The sequence below is a fragment of the Narcine bancroftii genome, chromosome 2, assembly GCF_036971445.1.
Source record: "Narcine bancroftii isolate sNarBan1 chromosome 2, sNarBan1.hap1, whole genome shotgun sequence".
NCBI classification, from domain to species: Eukaryota; Metazoa; Chordata; class Chondrichthyes; order Torpediniformes; family Narcinidae; genus Narcine; species Narcine bancroftii.
The window spans coordinates 307,545,160-307,571,043 of NC_091470.1; the positions used below are offsets into that span (position 1 = coordinate 307,545,160).

General features: G+C 40.2%; 1 protein-coding gene across 6 annotated transcripts; it reads right to left on the minus strand.

Annotated features, from left to right (window-relative positions):
• Positions 1 to 32: 32 nt before the first annotated feature.
• ube2v2 (ubiquitin-conjugating enzyme E2 variant 2) lies at positions 33 to 24,352 on the minus strand. Of its 6 annotated transcripts, none has more exons than XM_069921548.1 (6): positions 16,062 to 16,254; positions 15,323 to 15,453; positions 5,539 to 5,678; positions 3,476 to 3,553; positions 2,293 to 2,418; positions 33 to 1,215 (listed from the first exon to the last, which is right to left on the minus strand). In XM_069921548.1, exons 3-6 carry the CDS (start codon positions 5,581 to 5,583, stop codon positions 1,069 to 1,071), a joined length of 396 nt encoding a protein of 131 aa, XP_069777649.1. In that variant the 5' UTR covers positions 5,584 to 5,678; positions 15,323 to 15,453; positions 16,062 to 16,254; the 3' UTR covers positions 33 to 1,068. The 6 variants fall into 6 exon arrangements, with proteins under 6 accessions (XP_069777649.1, XP_069777650.1, XP_069777644.1 ...); XM_069921549.1 differs by lacking the exon at positions 16,062 to 16,254 and adding an exon at positions 15,662 to 15,903; XM_069921543.1 differs by lacking the exons at positions 15,323 to 15,453; positions 16,062 to 16,254 and adding an exon at positions 24,175 to 24,352.
• Between the last annotated feature and the right edge of the window lie 1,532 nt (positions 24,353 to 25,884).

Sequence of the window (25,884 nt, forward strand, 5' to 3'; positions counted from 1 at the left end):
TTACCTAATACGGTAAAAGAAGGTTAGCACAGTTTTAAATTTTACTATTTATTAAATGAATGCAGCCACTTTAAGTTTTGTCATAAACTTCAATGTAAAGCCTCACAGAAAGTAAACTTCAGACAATTATATTACCCGATTTTTTTGAGAGGATGACTAGCAGCTTTTAGTCTGAGAAATTTATTACTTCTCTATAGAATTCAAGGAAAACAACCTATTATTTTCGCTAGTTGGACCAATTGACCCTCTGGGAATATTTTTAAATTGATGAATCATATTTCCCCATTTCTCTTCTCTCCTCCCCCCCCACCCCCCTCCCCACCGCTAAACATGACACCAATAAAATGTTCTGAAACTGCAACTATCCGAATTACATTGCCACTAACTTTAAAACATTTGGTCAAACAATTACCCAATTCACAGAAGGAAATGAAAAGCATCTTACTGCATCTTATTCACATCTTCAAGGCGAATCTTAGCAAATTCTAACTACACACCAATACTCTTTTTGCAAATTTCAAATGCACGTTGTGGCAGAACCAGACTGTAAACAAATGCAATAGTACTTGATACAGAGCTGCTTATCAGAAAGTAATATCCATAAATACAAATATTAAAACAATCCTCATCACACTGACATTACAATTAAACAGCAAAATAATGAGCAAAAACTTTCAACAATTCTTGAGCTTAGTTTGCATAACATATACGACAATCTAAATTGTAATACAGCTCTTTCATTGAGAAGTTCCAGAACATGCTATTATATACACCAACCACTGCCGTTATTAACCCATCCTCTTGCATAACATTTGCTATGATCAAGCTTCATTCAGTTTATCTCTGCCCCGCCCATGTAAAAGCACATATTCTAAATTGCTTTGTATCACCAATATCATTGACTCAATAAAAGTAATAAAGATACTGTGCCCCACTTCTGAATTTATCTTCGCCTGGTAACGTCATTGTGTGGGATACATTTCAAGATTTACAGATAGAGGTCTTTTTTTTGGATGTTTATTATTTTGGAAAATTGACAGCAACAAGAAGTGAGGTTTTGGATTAAAATTAATTGTTGTAAGTTTGTCCTTCAGGGGGCTGTGAAATCTTCACATTCTCTTTGCATGTCATCATACGCCGTAGGTCTTGAAGTACAGCCTTAATACTATAGGAATTCTGCCACTTTGATAGAACTGGTATGCTGCGCGAATCCACCTACAAGAAAAAAATAGCTGCTTAAAATGTACTCGAACAGTTCTTGATAATCAAGGGTATAATATTCTGGAGATAGAAAAATACAAGTTTAACCCTTACAATTGCAAGGAAATTTACAAATCTAGATTATGAAAATTAATTGGAAATCAGTGAAATTGCACATTCGTTAAAAGTTGTTACATTGCAATACCCAGGAGCATAAACAGCTCCAGTAGCAAAACAAATAATAAAATTAAGACAGCTGATGGAAAGCTTGGCAAATTCAGTACTGAGTGGGTTGGAGTTGGAAAATGAGAATTCCTTGTGCTAATAGGCTCATCCTGCAGTCAATCACATTTTCATTATTTGTGAGGACTTGCATTCATGGGAGGTGAGGTAACAAACAAGAAACATCATTCAGTATCTTAGTTCTGTCATTCCACTTGATTAAATGCATTTGTTCAGTTTGCACTTTATTGACCTTGCTACAAATCAGAACTCTTCAGAGTTCATGAAAAGATCCACAATATCTCACATCTTGCCAACTAGAAAATATTCAATGATCCCAATCATTTGAACAGAGAGTTTCAGCTCTCTGATTTTTTTTTAAAGTTGCTTTAAAAAAATTGTTAAACAAGTTACATTTTAAAATTAATATTTTAAAGGCTTTTGAATGTCAGTCAAACATTCAAGCAGTTTTAGAGCTGGCTTAATCAACAAAGCATTTAAATTTTTTGTTTTCTTTTACAGAATTTACAATCAAAAGGTCCTTCTCAAGATCCGAACATATTTATCACAGCACCTCACCATTCCCACAAAATTATAATTGATTTCCTCTGTATTAATAGGGGGAAATTTGCAGCAGGACATCCCAATCTTTCTTACACATCCTGATTTTCATATTATTATGGGCAAAAACCACACGTGCTGATCATATATCAATGTTTTTAGACAACAATTATGTGCCAACATTAAACAAGACAGTTGAAGAGGAAGGAAATTTTCCACATGAAGCCAGATAGCTGGAGATTAGTAGGCCAAGTTATAAAGATCTTACAGTTCCAACATAGCATTAAGTTTAGGTATCTAGTCACTCACCAGCCCATTGGAATTATTGATTCCATTCATATTTATTTTTGTTACGAATCTAACAGTTGGAGCAACCTCTGGATATTTACTTCCACATTCTATTTTCAGGCTATACATTCTGTTTTCAAAGCAAGTCTGAAAGAAAAATATTAAACATCATAAAATAAACATTAAAGCAGGAATAGCAAATGTTGATTTTCAAATTCTGATTGGTTTCAGTCTCCTCCCAGTCTGGAATTATGTCGGCATTACAAAATATCAAGTATGTTTGGAAACTATCTCAATCTTTGCCATCACAGCAACTATGCCAACTTCTTAATTTCCATTCCAGATAAACCTAAGTAACACAAAGATGAAGGAAAGGTGGACAGACCCCATCTAATCTTACTTGCTCCTAGAATTCACGCACAAGCTCCACTCAAGTGATATTCACCTGCAGTAAATCAATCAGTATAAGAGATTTGGTAGGAAAAACACTTGTTGCCAGTTAACAATCTGCAAGGTCCAAAGTATTAATTTAGTCCAAAGAATACAATTCTGGCAATGGGTAATCAACTATAATTGGAGAATATTGCCATCCTCACCTAAAACAGTACCAATTGGAGACCATCAAATTAAAAGCTCGCTGTTTATAGAGTATTTAATCCTATGTTTAGGCTGCAAAATCCATGTGTGTCATATGGAAATTCCACTACATGCAGCAAGTGGATTCCTCTATGACACCAGTTGCCATCCATTATGATTTCTTCAGATTCTCCTTTCTGGAATGAAAACTTTGTAAAGATTCTATCTAAAAATAAAATCAGAGGTTTGCAGACTGGAGCAAGTTAAAACAATTGCTGGTGATCATCAGCTAGTCTGGGTTAAGGTCTATCAGAATACATATACAGGGTTCTTGAAATGTTTGAGACAAAGGCACTTTTTTCCCCTTTATTTGCCCCTGTGTCCCACAGTTTTAAATTTGTCATCAAACAATTCACATGTAATTAAAGTGCACATTCCAAATTTTGTTCAATTTTACTTGTATACAATTTGGTTTGACCATGTAGAAATTACAGCACTTTTTATACATACTCCCCTCATTTCAGGACACCATAATGTTTGGAACATTTGGCTTCATAGGTATTTGTGAGTTCTCAGGTATGCTTAATTGCTTTATTAGTGCAGGTATGAGAGAGCTAGGCTTGATCACCTTTGGAGTCTGTAGTTGCCATTTTTCAACATGAGGACCAGAGTTGTGCCAATGAAAGTCAAAGAAGCCATTATGAGGCTGAAAAACAAGAATAAAACAGTAAGACATCGACCAATCCTTCGGATTACCAAAATCAACTGTTTGGAACATGATTACAAAGAAAGAGCATTCTGGTGAGCTCAGTAATCACAAAGGAACTGGTAGTCAAGGAAGGCCTCCACTGCTGAAGACAGAAAAATTCTTATCATAATGAAGAAAAATCCCCAAATGCATATTCAACAGATCAGAAACACTTTAGGAGGCAGGTGTGGATGTCAATGACTACTGCCCGCAGAAGACTTCATGAACAGAAATACAGAGGCTATACTGCAAGACGTAAGCCACAGAAACAGATTACAATGTGCCAAGAAGTATCTAAAAGAGCCTGCTGAAAAAGGTCTTGTGGAAAGATGAGACCAAGATTAACTGTTATCAGAGTGATGGCAAGAGCAAAGTGTGGAGGCATAGGGGAACTGCCCAAGATCCAAAGCATACCATTTTGCCATGGTTTGCATCTTGCAGGGTAGCCTCTGTATGAAATCTTCTGTGGACAGTAGTTATTGATATATTCACACTCGAGGCCTGAAGTGTTTCTGATCTGTCGGACATTGTCTTCATTATGATCAGCAGTGGAGGACTTCCTTGGAAATACCAGACCTTTTGCAATTACTGAACTGACCAGTACACTCTTTCTTCTTAATGATATTCCAAATTGTTGATTTTGGTAACAGTAAGGTTTGGGCAATGTCGCTTACTTTTTATTCCTGTTTTTCAGCTTCATAATGACTTTCATTGGAACAACTCTGGTCCTCATGGTAACTAAAGACTCCAAATTTGATCAAAAACTTAGAAGCAAGCTTAGCTCTCTTATACCTGCACCAATGATAAAATTAAACATGCCTGAGTACTCACAAACACCTGTGAAGCCAAATGTCCAAAACATTATGGTGCCCTGAAATGAGGGAACTATGTACAAAAAAACTTGTAATTTTTACATGGTCAAACTAAAATGTATAGAAATAACCTTGAATAAAATCTGGAATGTGTACTTTAATTACATGTGAATTGTAATGATTACAAATTTAAAACTGTGGTGCACAGGGGCAAATAAGAGAGTGTCTTTCTCCCAAGGGCACTGTATATAAGGAACTAGTCCATAGAATCATGCACTATTGAAGCAGTCCCTTCTGCCCTGAGTTTGTACCGACCATCTACCATCTAATTACAAAGATTTTGTTCCGCTCCCATCATGTACACTTACATGCAGTGCACATTTGGGGCAATTTAGAGTGGCCAGTTAAAATACACCTCCATACATCTTTGGAATGCAAGAAGAAACCAGAGCATCTACTGAAATCCCACACGGTCACAGGAGGTGCAATTTCCATACCAACAGCGCCTTAAGGTAAGATTGAACCTGGATCACTGGAGCTGTGTGGGAGCAGTTCAACGAACAGTGTCACTGCACTATACTTTTAGTACAATTCAGTATACAACCTGCAAACACCAGCCTCAAATGGAAAGAACACATTAAAACTGTGGGATTAAAATAAAAGACAAGCAGATAATAATATTGAGGAGAGTATACAAAGGCTGAAGCAACCCAAGACCCCATTGATTTCTACAAAGCACCAACCATCCACCTTTTATCTATTGTTTTAAGGCAGTGTAGCACAACCAGAGCTACTATGAAAGAGCCCAAATTTAGTACTGATCACATTATAATTGGTGCAATAGATCTTTATAATAATGTCATATACCCAAATACAATGTTCAGTATAAATTCTTGCTTGCAGCAGCTAAACAAGTAAGCAAGATACACCAATGCCAAGGCCGAAAAAGAGAGAATATAAAAGGAGAACTAGATAAATATTCAATTACAATTATACATGTAAAAAAAATCAATAGTGCAACATTTTGGTGGCCTTAGATAGCTTATAGTTAAGGTAGAAAAGCCGAAAATATCTCCAAAACAGAGCACAAAAGAAAGAAGTAGTATTTTTACATTATTTAGATTTACTAACCCTAGGTGGCCCAATAATCATTCCTGTCCATCGTGTGAGTGTCATATCTTCATCATCCTCAAGGCCCCAGCTCACTGTACCATCACCTACTCCTTTTTGGCCTTCTTCAAGCTCTTCCAGCAAACAAAAATTACGAGGAACTGTCCAACATAAAACAGTTACTGTGTGAAAATGGTTGTCAGAACCACTTATTTCACTAAACATGTTCTTTCAAATGTAATATAATACAAGTTATACAATTCCTTAAGAAACATCTGCAAATCTTATATTGTTTACAATAGTCTTTAAACACAAGTTATCAGCTACCTACAAGAAATATTTAAGAATGGATTTTACCATCTCAAACAATCACACATGCTGTATGGGTAGAGGATGGGAAAGAATAAATTGATGTGGAGTAGATATATACATATTGGCACAATACCATGGTCCAAAGGGCCCATATTGTGCTGCACAGATTCTAAACAGATTCTTGCAATATTTTTCTATTGCACACAGAAACATAATCATCTCCCTTAGCTTGCTCTCCTATGCCAAGATAGGTTTTAAAATCTACCTCCAAATCACTTGTTCCAATCTTTCATTTGACTCAGTGACAAAATTTATTTGATATCATCAGATACCCTGTGAAGGGTTCAAGCCTGAAATGTCAGTCATGTATCTTTACGTTTGCTATATAAATATAGTTTGACCTGCTGAGTTTCTCCAGCATTATATTTTTACATTTGGAAAGGCAGTGGCTGATGAGGAATAGAGAGTATGGATTCATGCAGAAGAAATCCTGCCTCACAATTAGTCAGCAAGACTTAGTAGCAGAATCAGGGCATTCCAGCCATCAAGTTTTCTCCATCATTTCAATCATGGCTGATTTATTTTTCTTCTTAATGCCATTTTCCTGCCTTCTCCCCATAACCTCTGACACCCTAACTAACCCCACTTTTAAGTACACCCAAAGACTTCGCCTCTCCAGCAGTCTGTGACAACAAATTCCATAAATGTCCAGCAGGCAAGATTTGCAGTTCTTCCATGATAAAGTAAATCAATTCATCTTCTACTTCAACAAGTTCTTTTCTTCTTTTTCTTTCTTTGGCTTGGCTTCGCGGACGAAGATTTATGGAGGGGGGTAAAAGTCCACGTCAGCTGCAGGCTCGTTTGTGGCTGACAAGTCCGATGCGGGACAGGCAGACACGGTTGCAGCGGCTGCAGGGGAAAATTGGTTGGTTGGGGTTGGGTGTTGGGTTTTTCCTCCTTTGCCTTTTGTCAGTGAGGTGGGCTCTGCGGTCTTCTTCAAAGGAGGTTGCTGCCCGCCCAACTGTGAGGCGCCAAGATGCACGGTTTGAGGCGATATCAGCCCACTGGCGGTGGTCCATGTGGCAGGCACCAAGAGATTTTTTTAGGCAGTCCTTGTACCTTTTCTTTGGTGCACCTCTGTCACGGTGGCCAGTGGAGAGCTCGCCATATAACACGATCTTGGGAAGGCGATGGTCCTCCATTCTCGAGACGTGACCCACCCAGCGCAGCTGGATCTTCAGCAGCGTGGACTCGATGCTGTCGACCTCTGCCATCTCGAGTACTTCGACGTTAGGGATGAAAGCGCTCCAATGGATGTTGAGGATGGAGCGGAGATAACGCTGGTGGAAGCGTTCTAGGAGCCGTAGGTGATGCCGGTAGAGGACCCATGATTCGGAGCCGAACAGGAGTGTGGGTATGACAACGGCTCTGTATACGCTTATCTTTGTGAGGTTTTTCAGTTGGTTGTTTTTCCAGACTCTTTTGTGTAGTCTTCCAAAGGCGCTATTTGCCTTGGCGAGTCTGTTGTCTATCTCATTGTCGATCCTTGCATCTGATGAAATGGTGCAGCCGAGATAGGTAAACTGGTTGACCGTTTTGAGTTTTGTGTGCCCGATGGAGATGTTGGGGGGCTGGTAGTCATGGTGGGGAGCTGGCTGATGGAGGACCTCAGTTTTCTTCAGGCTGACTTCCAGGCCAAACATTTTGGCAGTTTCCGCAAAGCAGGACGTCAAGCGCTGAAGAGCTGGCTCTGAATGGGCAACTAAAGCGGCATCGTCTGCAAAGAGTAGTTCACGGACAAGTTTCTCTTGTGTCTTGGTGTGAGCTTGCAGGCGCCTCAGATTGAAGAGACTGCCATCCGTGCGGTACCGGATGTAAACAGCGTCTTCATTGTTGGGGTCTTTCATGGCTTGGTTCAGCATCATGCTGAAGAAGATTAAAAAGAGGGTTGGTGCGAGAACACAGCCTTGCTTCACGCCATTGTTAATGGAGAAGGGTTCAGAGAGCTCATTGCTGTATCTGACCCGACCTTGTTGGTTTTCGTGCAGTTGGATAATCATGTTGAGGAACTTTGGGGGACATCCGATGCGCTCTAGTATTTGCCAAAGCCCTTTCCTGCTCACGGTGTCGAAGGCTTTGGTGAGGTCAACAAAGGTGATGTAGAGTCCTTTGTTTTGTTCTCTGCACTTCAACAAGTAAACTATACACAAATGCTTCATACTGATGGGCTTCCGTACAATAATCAGAATCTACATTCAGCAGTTGGTGTTTTACAATACTGTCAGTTACCCAGAACTGGTTCTTTAATAAATATCACACATTGCATACTCAATTACTTTCAGTTTTTAGTTTATGTTACATTTATTGGGTTGAATTTTCAGATAAATGTCAAGTCTTAAATGTGTTTATGAATGTCGAGATCTGAAATTCATGGGTGCATCAACAGAAAATATACCCCATCACTGGAATAATGGGAATAATTGAACAACTGTCTGAATTTTAAACAATTAAGGAAATATATCTGTAAAACGGTCTTTAGTCATTTGGAATGTCAAAGTCTCAAATTAGCAGCCAATACCTACTGATTGAATGGTGTCCCACACTTATTAACAACTGAATCTGATAAACTGACTGATATTTTATATCCAAAGCTTACTTGATGACAGCAAATGGAAAGATTTAAGGAGAATTGTTTTGAGACTGTCTTTACCCCACGATTTAAAATGATAATCAGTTAGCATTCACATTAAGTTAAGCCAACTGTCTAGTTTGTGGAAGCAAATTTGTAAGAGATAATTGCAAGAAACAAAGTGGTAATATTGGGTGATTTTAACTTTTCACAGAAGTCCAATTAGAGAGTGCAACACTTCATATCCGATTAGGGAATGAGACAAGTCAGGTGATGAAAACGTGCAAAGGAACACTGAATCCAGTGATCATAATAGTTTCAAGATAATTATGGAAAGGGATAGGTCTGGTCCTTGCATTAATATTTTAAATTGGAGAAAGTCCGTTTCGATGGAATTGGAAAGGATCTGGAAAGATTGGGATAGTGGATTGGGAGGCATGGTTAGCACAACAGTGCAAGCGATTGGGACCGGGGTTTGAATTCCACACTGTCTGTAAGGAGTTTGTATATTTTCCCCGTATCTGTGTGGGAGTTTTCCCCTGGTTTTCTGGTTTCCTCCCACTGTTCAAAATGTAGGTCAACTTGGTATAATTGGCCACCACAGACTCGTAGGCCTAAAGGGATTGTTACTGTGCTGCATGTCTAAATTTAAGATATTTAGAAATTTTTGACAAATGTGTGCTTGGTAAGTGTAAGGACTTTGAAATTTTGATAGTACAAGAGTTTGTATATTCCTGTCCAAATTAAAGCAAGAGTAGAAGGGTAAGGAAGCTTGGCTTTCGAAAAATTGAAGCCCCAGTTAAGATGAAGGAAGTGCATAGCAGGTATAGGCAGCAAGAAGCAAATTAGGTATTTAAGTACAACAAGTGCAAGAAAACATGAAGAAAATTAGGAGGGCAAAAAAGGCAAAAGATGGTGCTGGCAAACAAGGAAAATCTCAAGGGTTTCTACAGATATATTAAGAAAATGATAATAGGAGACAAAACTGGCCCCTTGGAAGATCAGAGTGGTCATCAAAGATTGGGGAGATAGTGATTTTTTTTTTTTCTGTATTTACTCAGGAAAGACAACAATATAGAAGTAAGATGAAACAGAAGCGAGGTCATGAATTCTATACAGATTACAGGAAGTGTTTGCTGTTTTGAGGCAAGGGTGAATAAATCACCAGAGCCTGACAAGACAATCCCTCACACTTTGAAGGAGGTTTGGGCAGAAATTGCAAGAGCCCTGGGTATTTAAAATGGCCTTAGCCGCAGGGATGTGCCAGAGAAGTGGAAGATAGCTATGCTGTTCCTTTATTTAAGGAAAGCTCTAAGAATAATTCAGGAAATCATAGGTCAGTGAGTCTGACATCAGTCATGGGTAAGTTGTTAGAAGATATCCAATGAGACCTGATATACAAGTACTTTGATAGACTAATTTGGGATAGTCAACATGGCTTTGGTTGTGTCCAACCAATCTTATTAAGTTTTGGGAGGTCACAAGGAAAGTTGATGAACAAAATGCCATGCATGTAATGGACATGGACTTTAGTAATACCTTTGGCAAGGTCCCACATGGGAAGTTAGTCAAAAAGTTTCAGTTGCTTGGCATCCAAGAGGTAATAAAAGCTTTGTGAGACAGGCCAGAGTGGTAGAGGATTACCTCTCTGACTAAATGCCTGTGATTAGCAGTATGCCTCAGGTATCAGCACGGGGACCATTGTTGTTTAAAATTAATATCAATGGGTGATAATGTGGCAAATTGGATCAGCAAATTTTCAAATGAAACTAAGATTGGGGATTAGTGAACAGAGGGGAAGGCTTTTAAAGCTTGCAGCAGGATCTGGACCAGCTGGAAAAATGGGCTGTAAAACAGCAGATTGAATTTAATGTGGACAAGAGTGAAGTGTTGTACTTTGAGAGGATGAGCCGGGGTATGTAAATGGTAAACACTTCCTGTAATCTGTATAGAATTCATGACCTCGCTTCTGTTTCATCTTACTTCTATATTGTTGTCTTTCCTGAGTAAATACAGAAAAAAAAATAATCACTATCTCCCCAATCTTTGATGACCACTCTGATCTTCCAAGGGGCCAGTTTTGTCTCCTATTATCATTTTCTTAATATATCTGTAGAAACCCTTGAGATTTTCCTTGTTTGCCAGCACCATCTTTTGCCTTTTTTGCCCTCCTAAATGGTAGAGTGCAATACAACACAATGATGTGGGAATACACATGCATAATTTCATGGAAGTGGCATCACGGGCAGATGGTGTCGTTAAAAAAGGCTTTTGGTACACTGGCCTTCATAAATCAAAATAGTGAGTTCAGGAGTGAGGATGTTATGTTGAAATTGTACAAGACATTGGTGAGGCCAAATTTGGATTATAGTGTGCAGTTTTGGTCACATAACTACAGGAAAAATATCAGTAACTTGGAAAGAGTGCAGAGAAAATTAATAAGGATGTTGTGGGGATTTGAAGAGTGGAATTATTGGGAAAAGGTTGAATAGGTTATGACTTTGTTCCCTGGAATGTCATAGACCAAGGGGAGATTTTATAGAGGTATACAAAATGATGAGGATTTGTTTCTCACTGAGGCTGGGTGAGATACAAACTAGAGGATACGAGTTAAAGGTGAAATGTTTAAGCAGGACATTAGAGGGAACTTCATTCAGAGGGTGACAACTGAGGAACAAGCTGCCACCAGAAGTGGTGAATGTGCATTTAATTTTGACATTGAAGAAAAATTTTGATAGGCACATGGATGAGAGGGGTATGGAGGGCTATGGTCCAGAAGCAGGTCGATGGAACAAGGTGGAATAAATAGTTTGGCACAGACTAGAAGGGCTGAAGATCCCGTTTCTGTACTATAGTTCCATGATTCTACATACATGAAGCAGGCCTGGATTGAGTCATGATTTCTCACAGTCCCTAGCAATGCATAAAAAAATTACATTGTAACCAATCTCTCTTTGTCTTGTACCTGTTGTGTGAAAATTCAGAGCCCAACACTCCCTCCCAATATCCACCCTACTCTTCCTGACCCAATTCTCCACACGTGGGCTATCAAATCTCTGAGTGTGCTCTGGGCCACCGAACATCTGTGAAAAGTTTTTTTTAATAAAAACATTAAAAAAACACCCAATTTGTTAAAACATGCTATACTTTTTTCGTTTGAAAAGTAAAAATCAACTCAAGTCATTAAAATCAAAAAATGAATAATAAAAATGTGACGACTCATCTTTCTCCCAGCCTGCTGACTTAACCCATTCAGTTGAACGGGGGTTTGTATCTTCCAGCAGCTTTAACCTGGCACAGCCTGAATGTTAAGGGACTGCCTAAAGCAATCTTTTGGTGCCTGCCACATTGACCACCGCCAGTGGGCTGATATCACCTCCAACCATGCATCTTGGTGCCTCACAGTTCGGCAGGCTGCAACCTCCTTTGAAGAAGACCGCAGAGCCCACCTCACTGTCAAAAGACAAAGGAGGAAAAACCCAACACCCAACCAACCAATTTTCCCTTGCAACCGCTGCAACTGAGCCTGCCTGTCCCGCATCGGACTTGACAGTCACCAACGAGCCTGCAGCAGACGTGGACATACCCCTCCATAAATCTTCGTCTGCGAAGCCAAGCCATATATATACACACACACACACACACACACTTATGTAATCATTAATACCGTATAATAATCAGATCCCCCCCCCCCCCTTTCCTTTGCCCAGCAAGAAACAATTAACAGCAATTGATCTTGGATTATTTCTGTATTTAGTTTGATCACAAACAGCCAAAAAGGTTAGATTGGCATTCTTTGTTTCGAACAATGAAAGGGGATTTTACTAAAACACAAGATCCCAAAGGAGCATGAGAGGATAAGCGCTGAGATGTTCCCATAAGTGGGAAATCTCAAAGGGACAATTACAAGATCAATATCCATTTAAAACTGAGGTGTGCAGACATTTCTTCTCAATCCCAAGGAGTCTATTCTTAGTGATGTGGAGACAAGATCACTAGGAGGTAAAAACTGAGACATTGAGGGAACTGGCATTGTAAAGTTGAGGCCTGGATAAATCAATCATGATAGTCTGTAGGTTTGATGGGCCAGGTGGCCTACACCTGCTATTATTTTGTATTCCAGTCAAATCAGACAAATTTGGTGAAAGATTATGTTGCAAATTAGCCAAAATCAACTTAACAGAATGAGCATCTTACCTTGAAATTTCTATCTATAAGTTTAATAAGAATCCTTTTTTAAAAATATTTTACTTAAAGGCTCCGATCATACAATGATTCAATACAAGCAGGTAAATCAGGGTTTAATAAGAACCCTTATTGCAACAGCATTATTAAATAATTTTCCACATCAACCATGTGTAACCTCAATCGGAACTTGAAAGAGCTCAAACTTTGGCATTTTTATTTTAAAGAATTATTCCTCCATTAGAGGGCTCAGTTCTTTAATCATACATTTGTTTTTAAACAAACTCAAAAGTACTTGGTACATTTTTTTGCTACTCTGCAACAGGATTCATGGGTCAATTAGGATGTGATTTCTCAAAAAAGCTTCAAGAACACCCTTTTAGCAGTTTTTTTTGGGTCCTCCAGAAAGTCCCTTGTAATAATGGATATTGAAGGAGTGTGCAAACTCACCCAAAATGATTGAGCATAATCAGAAGCTCAATGTTAGTGGGAAGAGATCAGTGAGGTTAGTTTTGCCTGTCCCGACAATGGATTTTGCAATTCTGAGGTGCTAAATACATGTTTTGTGTTTCCAAAGCAACACCACTATTTGGCAGACCATGCACAATGGCTTGGGTCAAATGTACATTTTATTAATTGCCTTATACTTTGCTGGGGTACTGGAGGCAGTGAATTTCAAGAGATACGTCTCTTCTATAAGGGATGGTTGCCAAAAATGAAGTGATCCATATTTTTGAGTTTTTTTTGTTTCTCTCATCTCAATAATCAAGATCCATAATGTGGGTGGGGCTGATTGATGGAGGGCTTCTGTCTAATGCAAGATGAATCCTCTCCTCTAGTCAGAAACAGCACAGAATCAAGCCCTTTGACCCACCTATTTAAATTGATACCCTCATTAATCCCATTTTTTAAATTCTCTCCATATTCTCATCAATTCCCACCAGACTTTACAACTCACCTAATCAATGGGGACAATTTACAGCTGCTTATTAACCAGTCAATGCAACTTTGGGATAGGGTGGAAACTGGAGGAACCCCACAGGGAGATTATGCAAACTCCACAGAAGCAGCAACTGATTATGTAGGATTAAATCTGTGGACCCGGAGCTGAGGCAGGAGCTCTACATTAGCTGCTTGAATGTGTGCACCTTAAATTAAATGAACATCTAACAAAAATGTTCACTTTGAGAGACACCTGAAAATGCTGCTAAACCAAGCATGCTTTGAGTGAAGCTTAAATTCATAACCTTGGAATTTCTCCAAAAGTACTGTAGACTAACCATTTGTACCACCAACCTGGAGTTTAGGTTCTGAACATGCACACTTACAATGCACAGTGACTGGCAGAGTTAATTTTTTAGGTTGAACAACTCATGCTTGATTACATGTTAGAGTTGAGTTAGAGGCAAAGTGCAGAACTGCAGAGAGGTGGATCAAGGCAGCAAGTGGAATATTAGATTTTCTCAACTTCAGTCTATACAGATCTTTGGATAGTATCACAACTCTCAAGTCACTAGATAGTGAATGAAGATTGCTAGCAAATAGAAAGACAGCCAAATTTGAGAGTTTCATCACAATCCCTCCTCAACAGTGCAAAAGGCTTTCAAGAGATCAAAAAGACTACAAAATAAATGTGGTTACTATTTATTTCATTTATAATTTGCCAATTAAATCTGCACAAAGAGTAGTCTACAGGTTCATGCCAAGTTCAACAAAACTTTTTGCTTTTCAATTCTATCAACAAATTCTGATGCTGTTTGTGTCAGGTTCTTATGAATTTGCCTACTTTTCCCAATTACCATCAAGAAGACTTCACTAGAACAGAGCACTGGAAAACTACAGGAGATGTTACACTGAAGAGATAGCTAATTTTTGAAAGAAAAACTCTGTAAAAAGATATCAGGAGCCAAAACAATCAAATCTCGTAATTTTACAAATTCCCATGTTCTGTACAATGGTCTGGGCCCAAGATGGCAGCACACGTTTAGCAGCAGCCATAAGAAGTTGCAGACTCCAGGGTAGCTGCGAACTTGTTCTGGGCACCAGTTACAGGAAGAACACTGATCATTGAGAAAGAGAAGCAGAGGAGATAGACCCAAGGACGATGATCGAGCATCAATGGATTTGGCAGCTGAATGAAACATACAGGTAGCAAACTGTTGGCAACTTGCAAGCGATGAGGTCAAAAGGACTCACACCTAGGTGCTGGAAACTGGCTCATGAGAACCAGGTATCGGAACTGGGATTCGAGAGGGTGCTGAGGCAAGAAGTGCTCCTGAAGGGCCCTGGGTACTGAAGGTTTCCTCATCATGTCAGAAGCTTGACTCTGAGCTGAGGATACCAATGGTTTGAACTGAAGTGGAGTTATTTGTGGCTGCTGCAGAAACACTGGAGGCAAATGCACAAACACACAACTCTGATGGGACTCTATTTTGCTTCTCTTTCCCTAACTGCAAAGGGTGCCAGGCAATGCAAATGGCAATTCTTTGTCTGCCTTATAAACAGATTAAAGGCAATTTCAAGTCATATTACATTTCTGCTTTATTACATAATAAATAGCATCTGATCTGATGTCCAGCATATATTGCAAAATGCTTGTAATTGTGTGAAACACACATTCGATAGTTTAAAATTGAATAAAAACTTCAACTTTAAAGAAAAGTACAAGAGATTGCAGACCTGGAACTGGAGCAAAAAAAATCAACTGCTGGAGAAACTCAGGCGGTCAAACAGCACCTATGGGTGGGGCTAAAGGAATTGTGGTCGTTTCAGCAGTTTGTATTTTGATCCTTTTGTGAAACTCGTGCCTTCTATAAATAAGACCAGTTGTGTTAAAGTTCTGCGAGAGGCTCAAGTTATTAAATACAAGTTACTTCCGCGTTGGCACAGCTGTTTTGCATATTACTGCATACATCGCAGCCCAAATATAGAACTTACTGCAAACTAAACAGCAAGGAATAAAAAAAAATGTTTCCCCCCCCCCGCATTAATTAAACGCCGAAAAACAGGGTCTCTCACCGAAACGACCACCTAAACACGTTACAGGCCGCGGGCCGGTGGACTAAATGCAAACACCTGCAACACAGAACCCGGCCTTAACTCCGGCCCGCATTTTCACCACTGGCCCCGTCACCAAGCAGCGTCACGGCCTGCAACTTCCGCCAGCCCACACGGAGCCAGCATCGTGCCACCGACAGCCCCGTTCACTCCACCTCTCTTCGGTCAGCGTCTGAAGTGTTAGCCATGGCTGCAGCTCGGCTGTCGAGCCACTCTTTCCCCGCCTTCAGGCCGGACCGAGCCACGGGGAGGGGGTAGGGGAAGTGGAGCCCGAGCTGCTCAAAAGTAATGCCTGGCATAACACGCCGCGCCGATTCAGCGTGCACCCCAGACCGCGCCATACCCCCCCCCCCGCCCGCACCTTGGCAGCCTGACATCTTTATCGGAGCCCGAGGAAAAGCCGGCGCCACCGCCCTCACGTGACCAGCGCGCACACTTCACACCGTGCACGTTCCTTCCAGGCTGACAGGAACGGGAGCCAGCTCACCCGCGGCCGTCGGGTCGGCGGCGGAACCTCGGGTGCGCGCGCACGCCCGGCGGGCGGCGCAGGCGCGGCCGGGGACCCGCCTCCCGGCGCAACACCTGTGCGGCTGTTGGGTGGAAGCCCTGCCAAGTTTCCACTCGCTCTTTTCGTTCTCGCCATGGCCTGCTTCCTAAACGACAACAAATGCGCATTCCTCCTCCTCTAATTGGCCCTTGTCCAAGGTCCGTGGGCCTGCTGTGTCCATCCATCCCTCGAATCAGCGGGAGGTGAGCGAAAAAGCCCTCATGAACCATTCACTCACTCAAGGAATGAATTGATAGAAATACATTCTCGATGTTCACCAATCAGGTACAAAGTGCAGAAGATCGTTCTGTCAAAACTATACCAGCTGCATGTAAGGATCCAGTCCCCGGCCCTCTCCCGAGAACAAATTCATCCAACCCCCCCAAGTCACTGTTTCCACTGACACTTCATTCCATAATTTACTAAAATTTTCTTCATCTGATTTTGCTTCATTTCCCAATCACATCCCGCTAATACAACAGCTGTTTCCATTGGAGCAGTGGTTCTCAACCTTTTTTTTTGCACTCACATACCACCTTAAGTAATCCCTTACTTACCCCCAGATCACCTACATGGCAGAGGATGTGAATGCAAAAAAAAGGTTGAGAACCACTGCTCCAATGGAAACAGTTGTCTCTATTCTTCAGGGTTTTCGAGAGCTTTCAGAAAATTCCACTTGCAACTGCCTTTCTTCCAGGCATAACCTCAACTTCTCATTTCAGAATTATAGTAAATCTCTTTCTCAAACCTTTAAATTATGCCTAAAAACATAGCACCCAGAACTGGACACAATATTCCAGTTGGAGCTTTATTATCTAGTGTTTTTGTCGAGATCCATTATTACTTCCTTATTCTTGCATTCTGGTAATTTTCTTTTAAAGCCCTAGATTATCTTTTTTTTCCCCAACATGCTTTGTCACTGTCAACACATCATTCACATAAAGCCCCAAAGTACACTCTTCCTTTTTGAATTGTGGTCTCTGGTTTATATTGCCTCTTCTCATTCTTGCTAACAAAATGCAACATTTGGTTCTGTGCTTAATATTATCTGCCATCTATCCACCCATCTTATCAGTCTGCTCAAATATCCTTTAGGATCTATTATTATCCTGTTTGAAGTAAAATTGGCCTCCAAATTTCATATCATCCACTCATTATGCCACATGTAAAGGAACAAATGTTGGAAATGCTCAGCTGCTCAAGCAATATCTGTGAAAAGAAAAACAGAATTAAGGTTTTGGAATTAAGCATTCATCAGAATATTCTAAGTGCAATGTTTCTTCTTCTTGGGCTGCTTCTTAAAATTGAGAATGACTGGTTTTGGGGCTTAATGAGGTCAATGTGAGAACCGCAGGTTTTTCCATAAACTATGCAGGAAGTGCCTGACATGGAAAGATTTGTGATGAGAGACAATTTCCTTCATTTATTACTTCCATGTCTTCAGTGTACTCTCAATGCATATACTCATGCCTTGTCATCATAAATACTCCTTTGGTCTGAGGTGTCAGATGCCAAGGATTTCCAGGAGTCAGTGAAAATATTGCAAGTGAGTTCTTTAAGTGAGTTTTGAGAATATGCTGGAATTGTTTGCCTTGTGTACTAATAAAACTGGACAACATTTTCAAAAGTTTGCTTCATAAAAATAAAATGGGGATTATGATTGACAGCTTCAATCTGAACACAAAGATGTGCTATATCACTTATGTAGATTATGTTGACCTCACCAAAGCCTTCGACACCGTGAGCAGGAAAGGGCTTTGGCAAATACTAGAGCGCATCGGATGTCCCCCAAAGTTCCTCAACATGATTATCCAACTGCACGAAAACCAACAAGGTCGGGTCAGATACAGCAATGAGCTCTCTGAACCCTTCTCCATTAACAATGGCGTGAAGCAAGGCTGTGTTCTCGCACCAACCCTCTTTTCAATCTTCTTCAGCATGATGCTGAACAAAGCCATGAAAGACCCCAACAATGAAGACGCTATTTACATCCGGTACCGCACGGATGGCAGTCTCTTCAATCTGAGGCGCCTGCAAGCTCACACCAAGACACAAGAGAAACTTGTCCGTGAACTACTCTTTGCAGATGATGCCGCTTTAGTTGCCCATTCAGAGCCAGCTCTTCAGCGCTTGACGTCCTGCTTTGCGGAAACTGCCAAAGTGTTTGGCCTGGAAGTCAGCCTGAAGAAAACTGAGGTCCTCCATCAGCCAGCTCCCCACCATGACTACCAGCCCCCCCACATCTCCATCCGGCACACAAAACTCAAAACGGTCAACCAGTTTACCTATCTCGGCTGCACCATTTCATCAGATGCAAGGATCGACAATGAGATAGACAACAGACTCGCCAAGGCAAATAGCGCCTTTGGAAGACTACGCAAAAGAGTCTGGAAAATCAACCAACTGAAAAACCTCACAAAGATAAGCGTATACAGAGCCGTTGTCATACCCACACTCCTGTTCGGCTCCGAATCATGGGTCCTCTACCGGCATCACCTATGGCTCCTAGAACGGTTCCACCAGCGTTGTCTCCGCTCCATCCTCAACATCCATTGGAGCGCTTTCATCCCTAACGTCGAAGTACTCGAGATGGCAGAGGTCGACAGCATCGAGTCCACGCTGCTGAAGATCCAGCTGCGCTGGGTAGGTCACATCTCCAGAATGGAGGACCATCGCCTTCCCAAGATCGTGTTATATGGTGAGCTCTCCACTGGCCACCGTGACAGAGGTGCACCAAAGAAAAGGTACAAGGACTGCCTAAAGAAATCTCTTGGTGCCTGCCACATTGACCACCGCCAGTGGGCTGATATCGCCTCAAACCGTGCATCTTGGCACCTCACAGTTTGGCGGGCAGCAACCTCCTTTGAAGAAGACCGCAGAGCCCACCTCACTGACAAAAGGCAAAGGAGGAAAAACCCAACACCCAACCCCAACCAACCAATTTTCCCCTGCAGCCGCTGCAACCGTGTCTGCCTGTCCCGCATCGGACTTGTCAGCCACAAACGAGCCTGCAGCTGACGTGGACTTTTACCCCCTCCATAAATCTTCGTCCGCGAAGCCAAGCCAAAGAGATCGAGAAACATTAGGTCTGGACCCACTGCAATTCACCTATCGTCACAATCACAGATGAAAAATCACTGGCTCTCCACTCAGCTCTGGACCACCTCGAAAACAGCAATTCATACATATGGCTGCTCTTCATTGACTACAACTCTGCCTTCAATACCATTATTCCCTCAGTGCTGGTCAAGAAGCTTCTCACTCTGGGCCTCTGCACCACCTCTGAAACTGGATCCTTGACTCTCATTGGAAGACCACAGTCAGTACGAATTGGAAGCAATGTCTCCTCGTCACTGATTATCAACACAGGCGCACCTCAAGGATGTGTGCTTAGCCCACTGCTCTCCTCATTATACACCAATGACTGTGTGGCCAGACACAATCCAATGCTTTCTACAAATTTTCCAATAACACCACAGTTGTCGGCAGAATCCCAAACAGCAATGAGGAAGCATACAGGAGGGAGATAGAACAGCTCATTGAGTGGTGCTGCACTAATGACCTTGCTCTCAACATTAGCAAAACCGAGGAGATGATTGTAGACTTCAGGAGGCAGTCAGGGGAACTCGACCCAGTCATTATTGAGGGCTCAGTAGTGGAGAGGGTGAAGAACTTCAAATTCCTGGGTGTCATCATCTCCATAGATCTGTCCTGAAGCCTCTATGTCAATGCAATCTTGAAGAAGGCTCGCCAGTGACTATACTTTGTGAGGTGTCTGAGGAGATTTGCTATGTCACCAAAGACTTTCAAAAACTACAGGTGTACAGTGGAGAGCATTCTGTCTGGTTGCTTCATAGTCTGGTATGGAGGTGCCAACTCTCAGGACAAGAAAAAAACGGCAGAGGTTTTGTTTTAAAATATTTTATTTAAACATTTTCCATATATGCAATAATCAAGATTTAATATAGTAATACATGTTCCAAAAAGAAAACAAATTAGAAATTACATACATGATGGTATTTACCTCCCAAACCCCCTCCCTCAAAATAACCACTATAAAAAAGTACAATATAGTTATATAAAATAGAAAAAAAAGAGAATTTTCAGGATTTCACACAGGGATGTTTCCTAACACAGATTTTTTTAAAAATCATTAACATAATTCAAAAGTGATTCTCACAGGTCCAGAGGCCTAGGATGGATAATTTTGCATATGTAAATCTAATATTTGGGTATATGGGCACCAAATTTGCTAAAAACATAGGATATTTATTTCTCAAACTATATGTAATTTTTTTCTAAAGGAATAAATCTTTGAATTTCTGCCTTCCATCTTGCCATACCCAAACATATGTCTGATTTCCAAGTAACTGCAATCATTTCTTGTCACTGCTAATGCAACTTTAACAAATTCCAAATGATGCATTGATAATTTTAATGTAGGTTTTGTTCCTTCAATATTTCCCAATAGAAATAAATCTGGATTTTGAGAAAATAAGACACCTGTAACTTGTTCCAAAAAATTCCCCAAATCCACCCAATAAAGTCTTTCCTTAGGACAAGACCAAGTTGAATGTAAAAACGTTCCTACATCTTCACCATACCTGGTCTGATAAATCGGATATTTATCTATTCAATTTCTGTGGTGCAAGATATAACTGATGTAAAAAAAATACACCTTACATTAATAATGTTAGTCATACAATCCCTATATAGATCTGTCCGTCTTTGTTCATCAATTACAATGTTCAAATCTAATTCCCACCTCTCTGGATTTATGAGTGCCATGCTTAGTTCTGACTTGTAATAAAGAATACATCATAGATGTAAATTTCTTAACATTTCCTCTCCTCATAAGTCCTACTTAGGTATAACTAGGCAACAACATGGTTAGTCTTAACTTATCCCTCAAATATGCTCTTAATTGTAAATAAAAGAGTATTTTGAGTGATTCCATATATATTTCTTAATTGTTCAAATGACATTTATTGGCCTTTTTCATTACAATCAACATTTCTAATCCCTTTACAAAACCAAATATCTAAAAATTGATTATCTTTTAAAAAAGATATGAGAATTTTGAATTAAAGTCATTTGGGTAATATATGTCCTCTTACACCAATTTCCTAATTTATTTTATTCCAAATATTAATGAAATTCTTCAACAATAGTTTTTCTTTATCACCAACCATCAATTTTGTATCCCATTTATATAAAAATTCTGCTTTTCTCTCACTTATTTTATTCAATTCTATTTTGACCCATGCCGGCTTTTCTTCTCTTTCAAAGAAGAAATCGCATTTGTGCCTCTCGATAATAATTTTTGTAATTAGGAAGCTGTAGGCCTCCCAATTCATATTTCCACGTTAACTTCACTATAGAAACTCTTGACATTTTACCTTTCCAGTGGAATTTCCTTACATATTTATTCAGTTCCTTAAATTTTTTGAGGTATTAAAATAGGTAGTTTAATAAATGTATTGTAATCTTGGGAATATATTCGTCTTAGTACAATTAACCCTTCCCACTAAGGTTATTGGTAGATTCATCTATTTTAAAAAATCTTCCTCAATCTTTTTAAGTAAATTCTTGGGTGTCAACATCTCCAAGGATCTTCCCTGGAGCCTCCATGCAATCACAAAGGCGGCTCGCCAGTGGCTACACTTTGTGAGGTGTTTGAGATTTGGTACATCACCGAAGACTCTCAAACTTCTACAGTTGTACCGTGGAGAGTATTCTGGCATCACTGCCTGGACTAACTGCCAGGCAAGAATAAACCCAGAGGGTTGTTAACTCAGCCTTCAACATCACAGACATCAGACTTCGCTCCTTCGAGGACATCTACAAAGCAGTGTCTTAATAAAGTAGCCTCTATCCTCAAAGACCCCCACCACCATTCCCATTTTTTGAATATTTTACTTTTGATTTTCAAATACACGTATAAATTCAAACAATACAATCTCTTTCAACACCAATATGACAGTCCGCTTTTATCCCCCCTTACCCCGATACAACCGAGAATAAAGTCATACAAGTTATTAAAAACACAAATATCAGTGGGGTCAACAATCCCTACAGTAACCCAGGAAAAAGTCTAGGAAAAAACAACCAAGGTGACTAAATAAATAAAGTTAAGGAATAAAAATAACTAAAAGAGCACATTGTCTGCATCATGTTCCACTTCTTTGATCCTAATCATTTCCCTGCTGGGATGGATTGTTTCAGTACCTTTATTCCGAAGGGGGAATAGTCATATCTGTATACCCAATATATTTCAGATAGGGTGGCCACACCCTAATGAACGTGCCATATTTCCTCCTTAAAATGTAGTTTTCTCCAGGGGAATACAACTCTGCATTTTCATATTCCATCGTGTAATATTTAGTTGGGAATTGGATTTCCTCGTGACTGCTATGCATTTCCTGGCTACTGCCAAGGCATTCTTCACAGACTGAATTTTGTACTTGGACAGTTTAAAACACACGTCTATAATGTTTCCCAAAAGGTACAATTCCTTCCTTGTGGAAAATCCACCTTTGTAATTTTTTTTTAAAAGAATATCCCCCAGGTCCTCCCAGAAGGATCTGACAGCCAGGTTGCAGGCCATGCCCTCTTCACTCTGCTACCATCGGGAAAAAAGTACAGGAGCCCAAAGATGAGCACTCAGCACCACAAGGACCGCTGCTGTCAGATGGCTGAATAATCAATGAACCAGACACTGCCTTACTTTCTGTGCACTTTAAAAAACATTATTGTAGTCAGGTGGTTTATCTGAATGTTTGCAACATGATGAAGCTGCTGCAAAACCCAGAATTTCATGTTTTATTCATGACAACAAATTCTGATATTAACCTTTGTTGAATTTAGCATGTTTAATCACATATTGCTGACACAAGCTCTCCAGTTGACTGCACATTGCACAACAAATGAGAGGAGCCCAGTTTGTCTTGGTCACCAATTTTACAATCCAACTCGAGGTCATTGGCTTTCTTAGTAAGTGCAGTCATGCAGCTTTGTTTGAATCTTAAGCATATACTTGCCACAATGTAACAGAATGTATCACAGCTGTTGTGACATTGACGAGACATTTCTGCTGTATTGAATCTTCCTAAAAACTATTGCCTGAAGAACATATGCATCAACATGGGTTCAATCTATATCAATGTAACACATAGCATCTGTATCTGTGAGCTGCTTTTATAGCCTGTTTGCATCCATCCTGACTGAGCATGTTCAGGTCTAAGACAATGGCATAGCACCTGCACTGAGTACATGCCCAGGCATGCTTGGGCTGACCAAAACAGCTTGCTTTGTGCGCAATAGAATAGGGGACTCAAAATAGGACAGGAAATCATAAAAAGATACGATAAGAAACATTTAAGGTGATTTTCATTATAAGCTTCCCCAAATCTATAAATTATACCAACAAATATTCAGGAAGCAAAATCTTCGTTATCCAGTGTGATCTTTCCTTGAAATAATTTGGAAGTGTCTGCTTCAGAAATCTGGTGTCAGGCACATCCTGTTCCATGGAGCCAACAGACTGTAATTAGGACTTATCATATTTGAAGGCATACAAGAACCCCCCGCCCCCCGCTTTTAGCATGAAAATTTAGGAAAAATTAATGTTAGTGTATTTACAGTAAAACTTGGACAGAACAATCAGCAAAACCGCAGTAATTAACAAAACCTTTAATAGAACGAATAACTAATCATAAAACGCAAGTAGCTATTATTACAAAAATAAAAGATCAATGTTCTGGTAACAAAGATTTTAATTGTCTACACTACCTGAACATTCGTCAGCATCACACTATCAAAGCCCAAAAACTCAGCATCACTACCTGCTGATAGCACTGTCTTCAAATACATCAAGGGAATTACTCATTCCACACTTAAAAGCCTTAACAATAATTCCAGCACTTACAGTGTCCCAAGAAGTCTTCACCCATTCACACACCTGTGAAATGGTGGGACGTTTCACTCTTCTGCTCGTGTCAGTGTATGGTCATTTTATCCCATCCATCTGTTCATGTTCCCTCATGCTATTTTTAAATGGCTTGTTTATAACACAGATCTAAAGGCTGCAATTGGCTGGTCAAACCACCAGGGATAACAGCCATCTGGGGTTTCAGTTCACGTGCCTTTTAAAAAAAAGTTTCTGATCCCAGACCAGAAGTGCATATTTTTTTTTAAAAAGAGTCCCCCACCGGGACACCTTTGCCATATTTTCTGCAACCATAATTTGATTCCAGCTTAGTCTATCCAACCTTTCGGATGAACATGAACAAACACACCACATACTTTTTTTTAAGGGGGGGGGTGGTCTTTCTTTTAAATATTACAGACTGTGGCAGTTTTGTGCCATCAAAACAACAAACCAGAACCACTATATAGTCGTCTTTTCATGACAAGTGGTCTTTACTACAACAGTTTTAGCTCCTTTGACACTGTTTTGTTACTGGATCCTCATCCATGTTCCCGATTTGGTTCAGTTCAAAACAAGTTCTTTTTCGTGCATATGTTACAAACTTATGAAATGTTATTATTTTGTCTTCATAATCTGCTGGCATTTTCTGTGCAATCTGTTTTTGTATGCATTGACAAACCATGTTGTTTCATGAAAGGGTAACCTTCTGTTCCAGTAAAATCGTTATGCTTTTGTTCTTCTCCCAAGCTCCTGGCCTTGTGCATTATCATCTTGGCAGAAACAATTCTCTGCATCTTTTTTATTTAGCACCCAGTTTAAAAAAAAACTCAAATTGTGGCCAATGAACGGCTGAAAAGTGAAGGTCATGTTTACCCTTTTTAGCAGCCTCTTGCCAGTTTTATTTTCTCCATGCACGTACCATTTTTGCTGTAGGCAATGCTCCAAAGACTTATCTGCTGCTCTATTACCGTGCTCCTTAGCAATAGTGTAGCTTGAGTGCTTTTCTCCTGTCACCATGTTGCGGATAGAAGCCTCCACTATGGTGCTTAAAATAGCAGTTCCAAAATGTCACCTTCGTGTAGAAGACCCAGGGTGATTTTCTTTTAGATGATTTTTGGGGGGAAAAAAAAGGTGGGGGGGGGCTCCTAGATGCTGTCAAATACACTAAGGGGTAGGGGATATTGTCCCAGACGACAGTGACAATTATTCACTTATCGTTCCAGTGTATTGGAGGATTTTATAGAAACCATTTGGCAATGTCTTTCCTGTGCTTCACAGTGGCAGTGTCAGTCAAGTCTTAGAATCATATAGTTGGGCTGGGATCATTGCTGCCAGGTGGACCAAAGTTGAGGGTTACATTTTCAAACACCCTTGTGCATGAATCACAAAAAGTTAGGTTGCAGGTACAGCAGGTTATTAAGAAGCCTAATGAAATGTTGGCCTTCATCTCTAGAGGAACTGAATTCAGGAGTAGGGAGGTAATGTTGCAACTGTATAAGGTACTGGTGAGACCGCACCTGGAGTACTGTGTCCAGTTCTGGTCTCCATATTTGAGGAAGGATATACTGGCTTTGGAGACAGTCCAGAGGAGGTTTACTGGGTTGATCCCTGGGATGAAGGGGTTGACTTATGATGAAAGATTAAATCATCTAGGATTGTAATCGCTCTAGTTCAGAAGAATGAGAGAGATCTTATAGAAATATATAG

Excerpts from the sequence above, each read along its gene's own strand:
- ube2v2 (XM_069921543.1), bottom strand. The coding sequence starts at position 24,199 with ATGGGTGAAGACTTCTTGGGACACT. Across the intron at positions 3,554-5,538 it reads TGATTATTGGGCCACCTAGG|CCTCATAATGGCTTCTTTGA; the intron begins GTTAGTAAATCT and ends CTTGTTTTTCAG. Across the intron at positions 2,419-3,475 it reads GGCAACTACAGACTCCAAAG|ACTTGCTTTGAAAACAGAAT; the intron begins GTGATCAAGCCT and ends TTTTTCTTTCAG.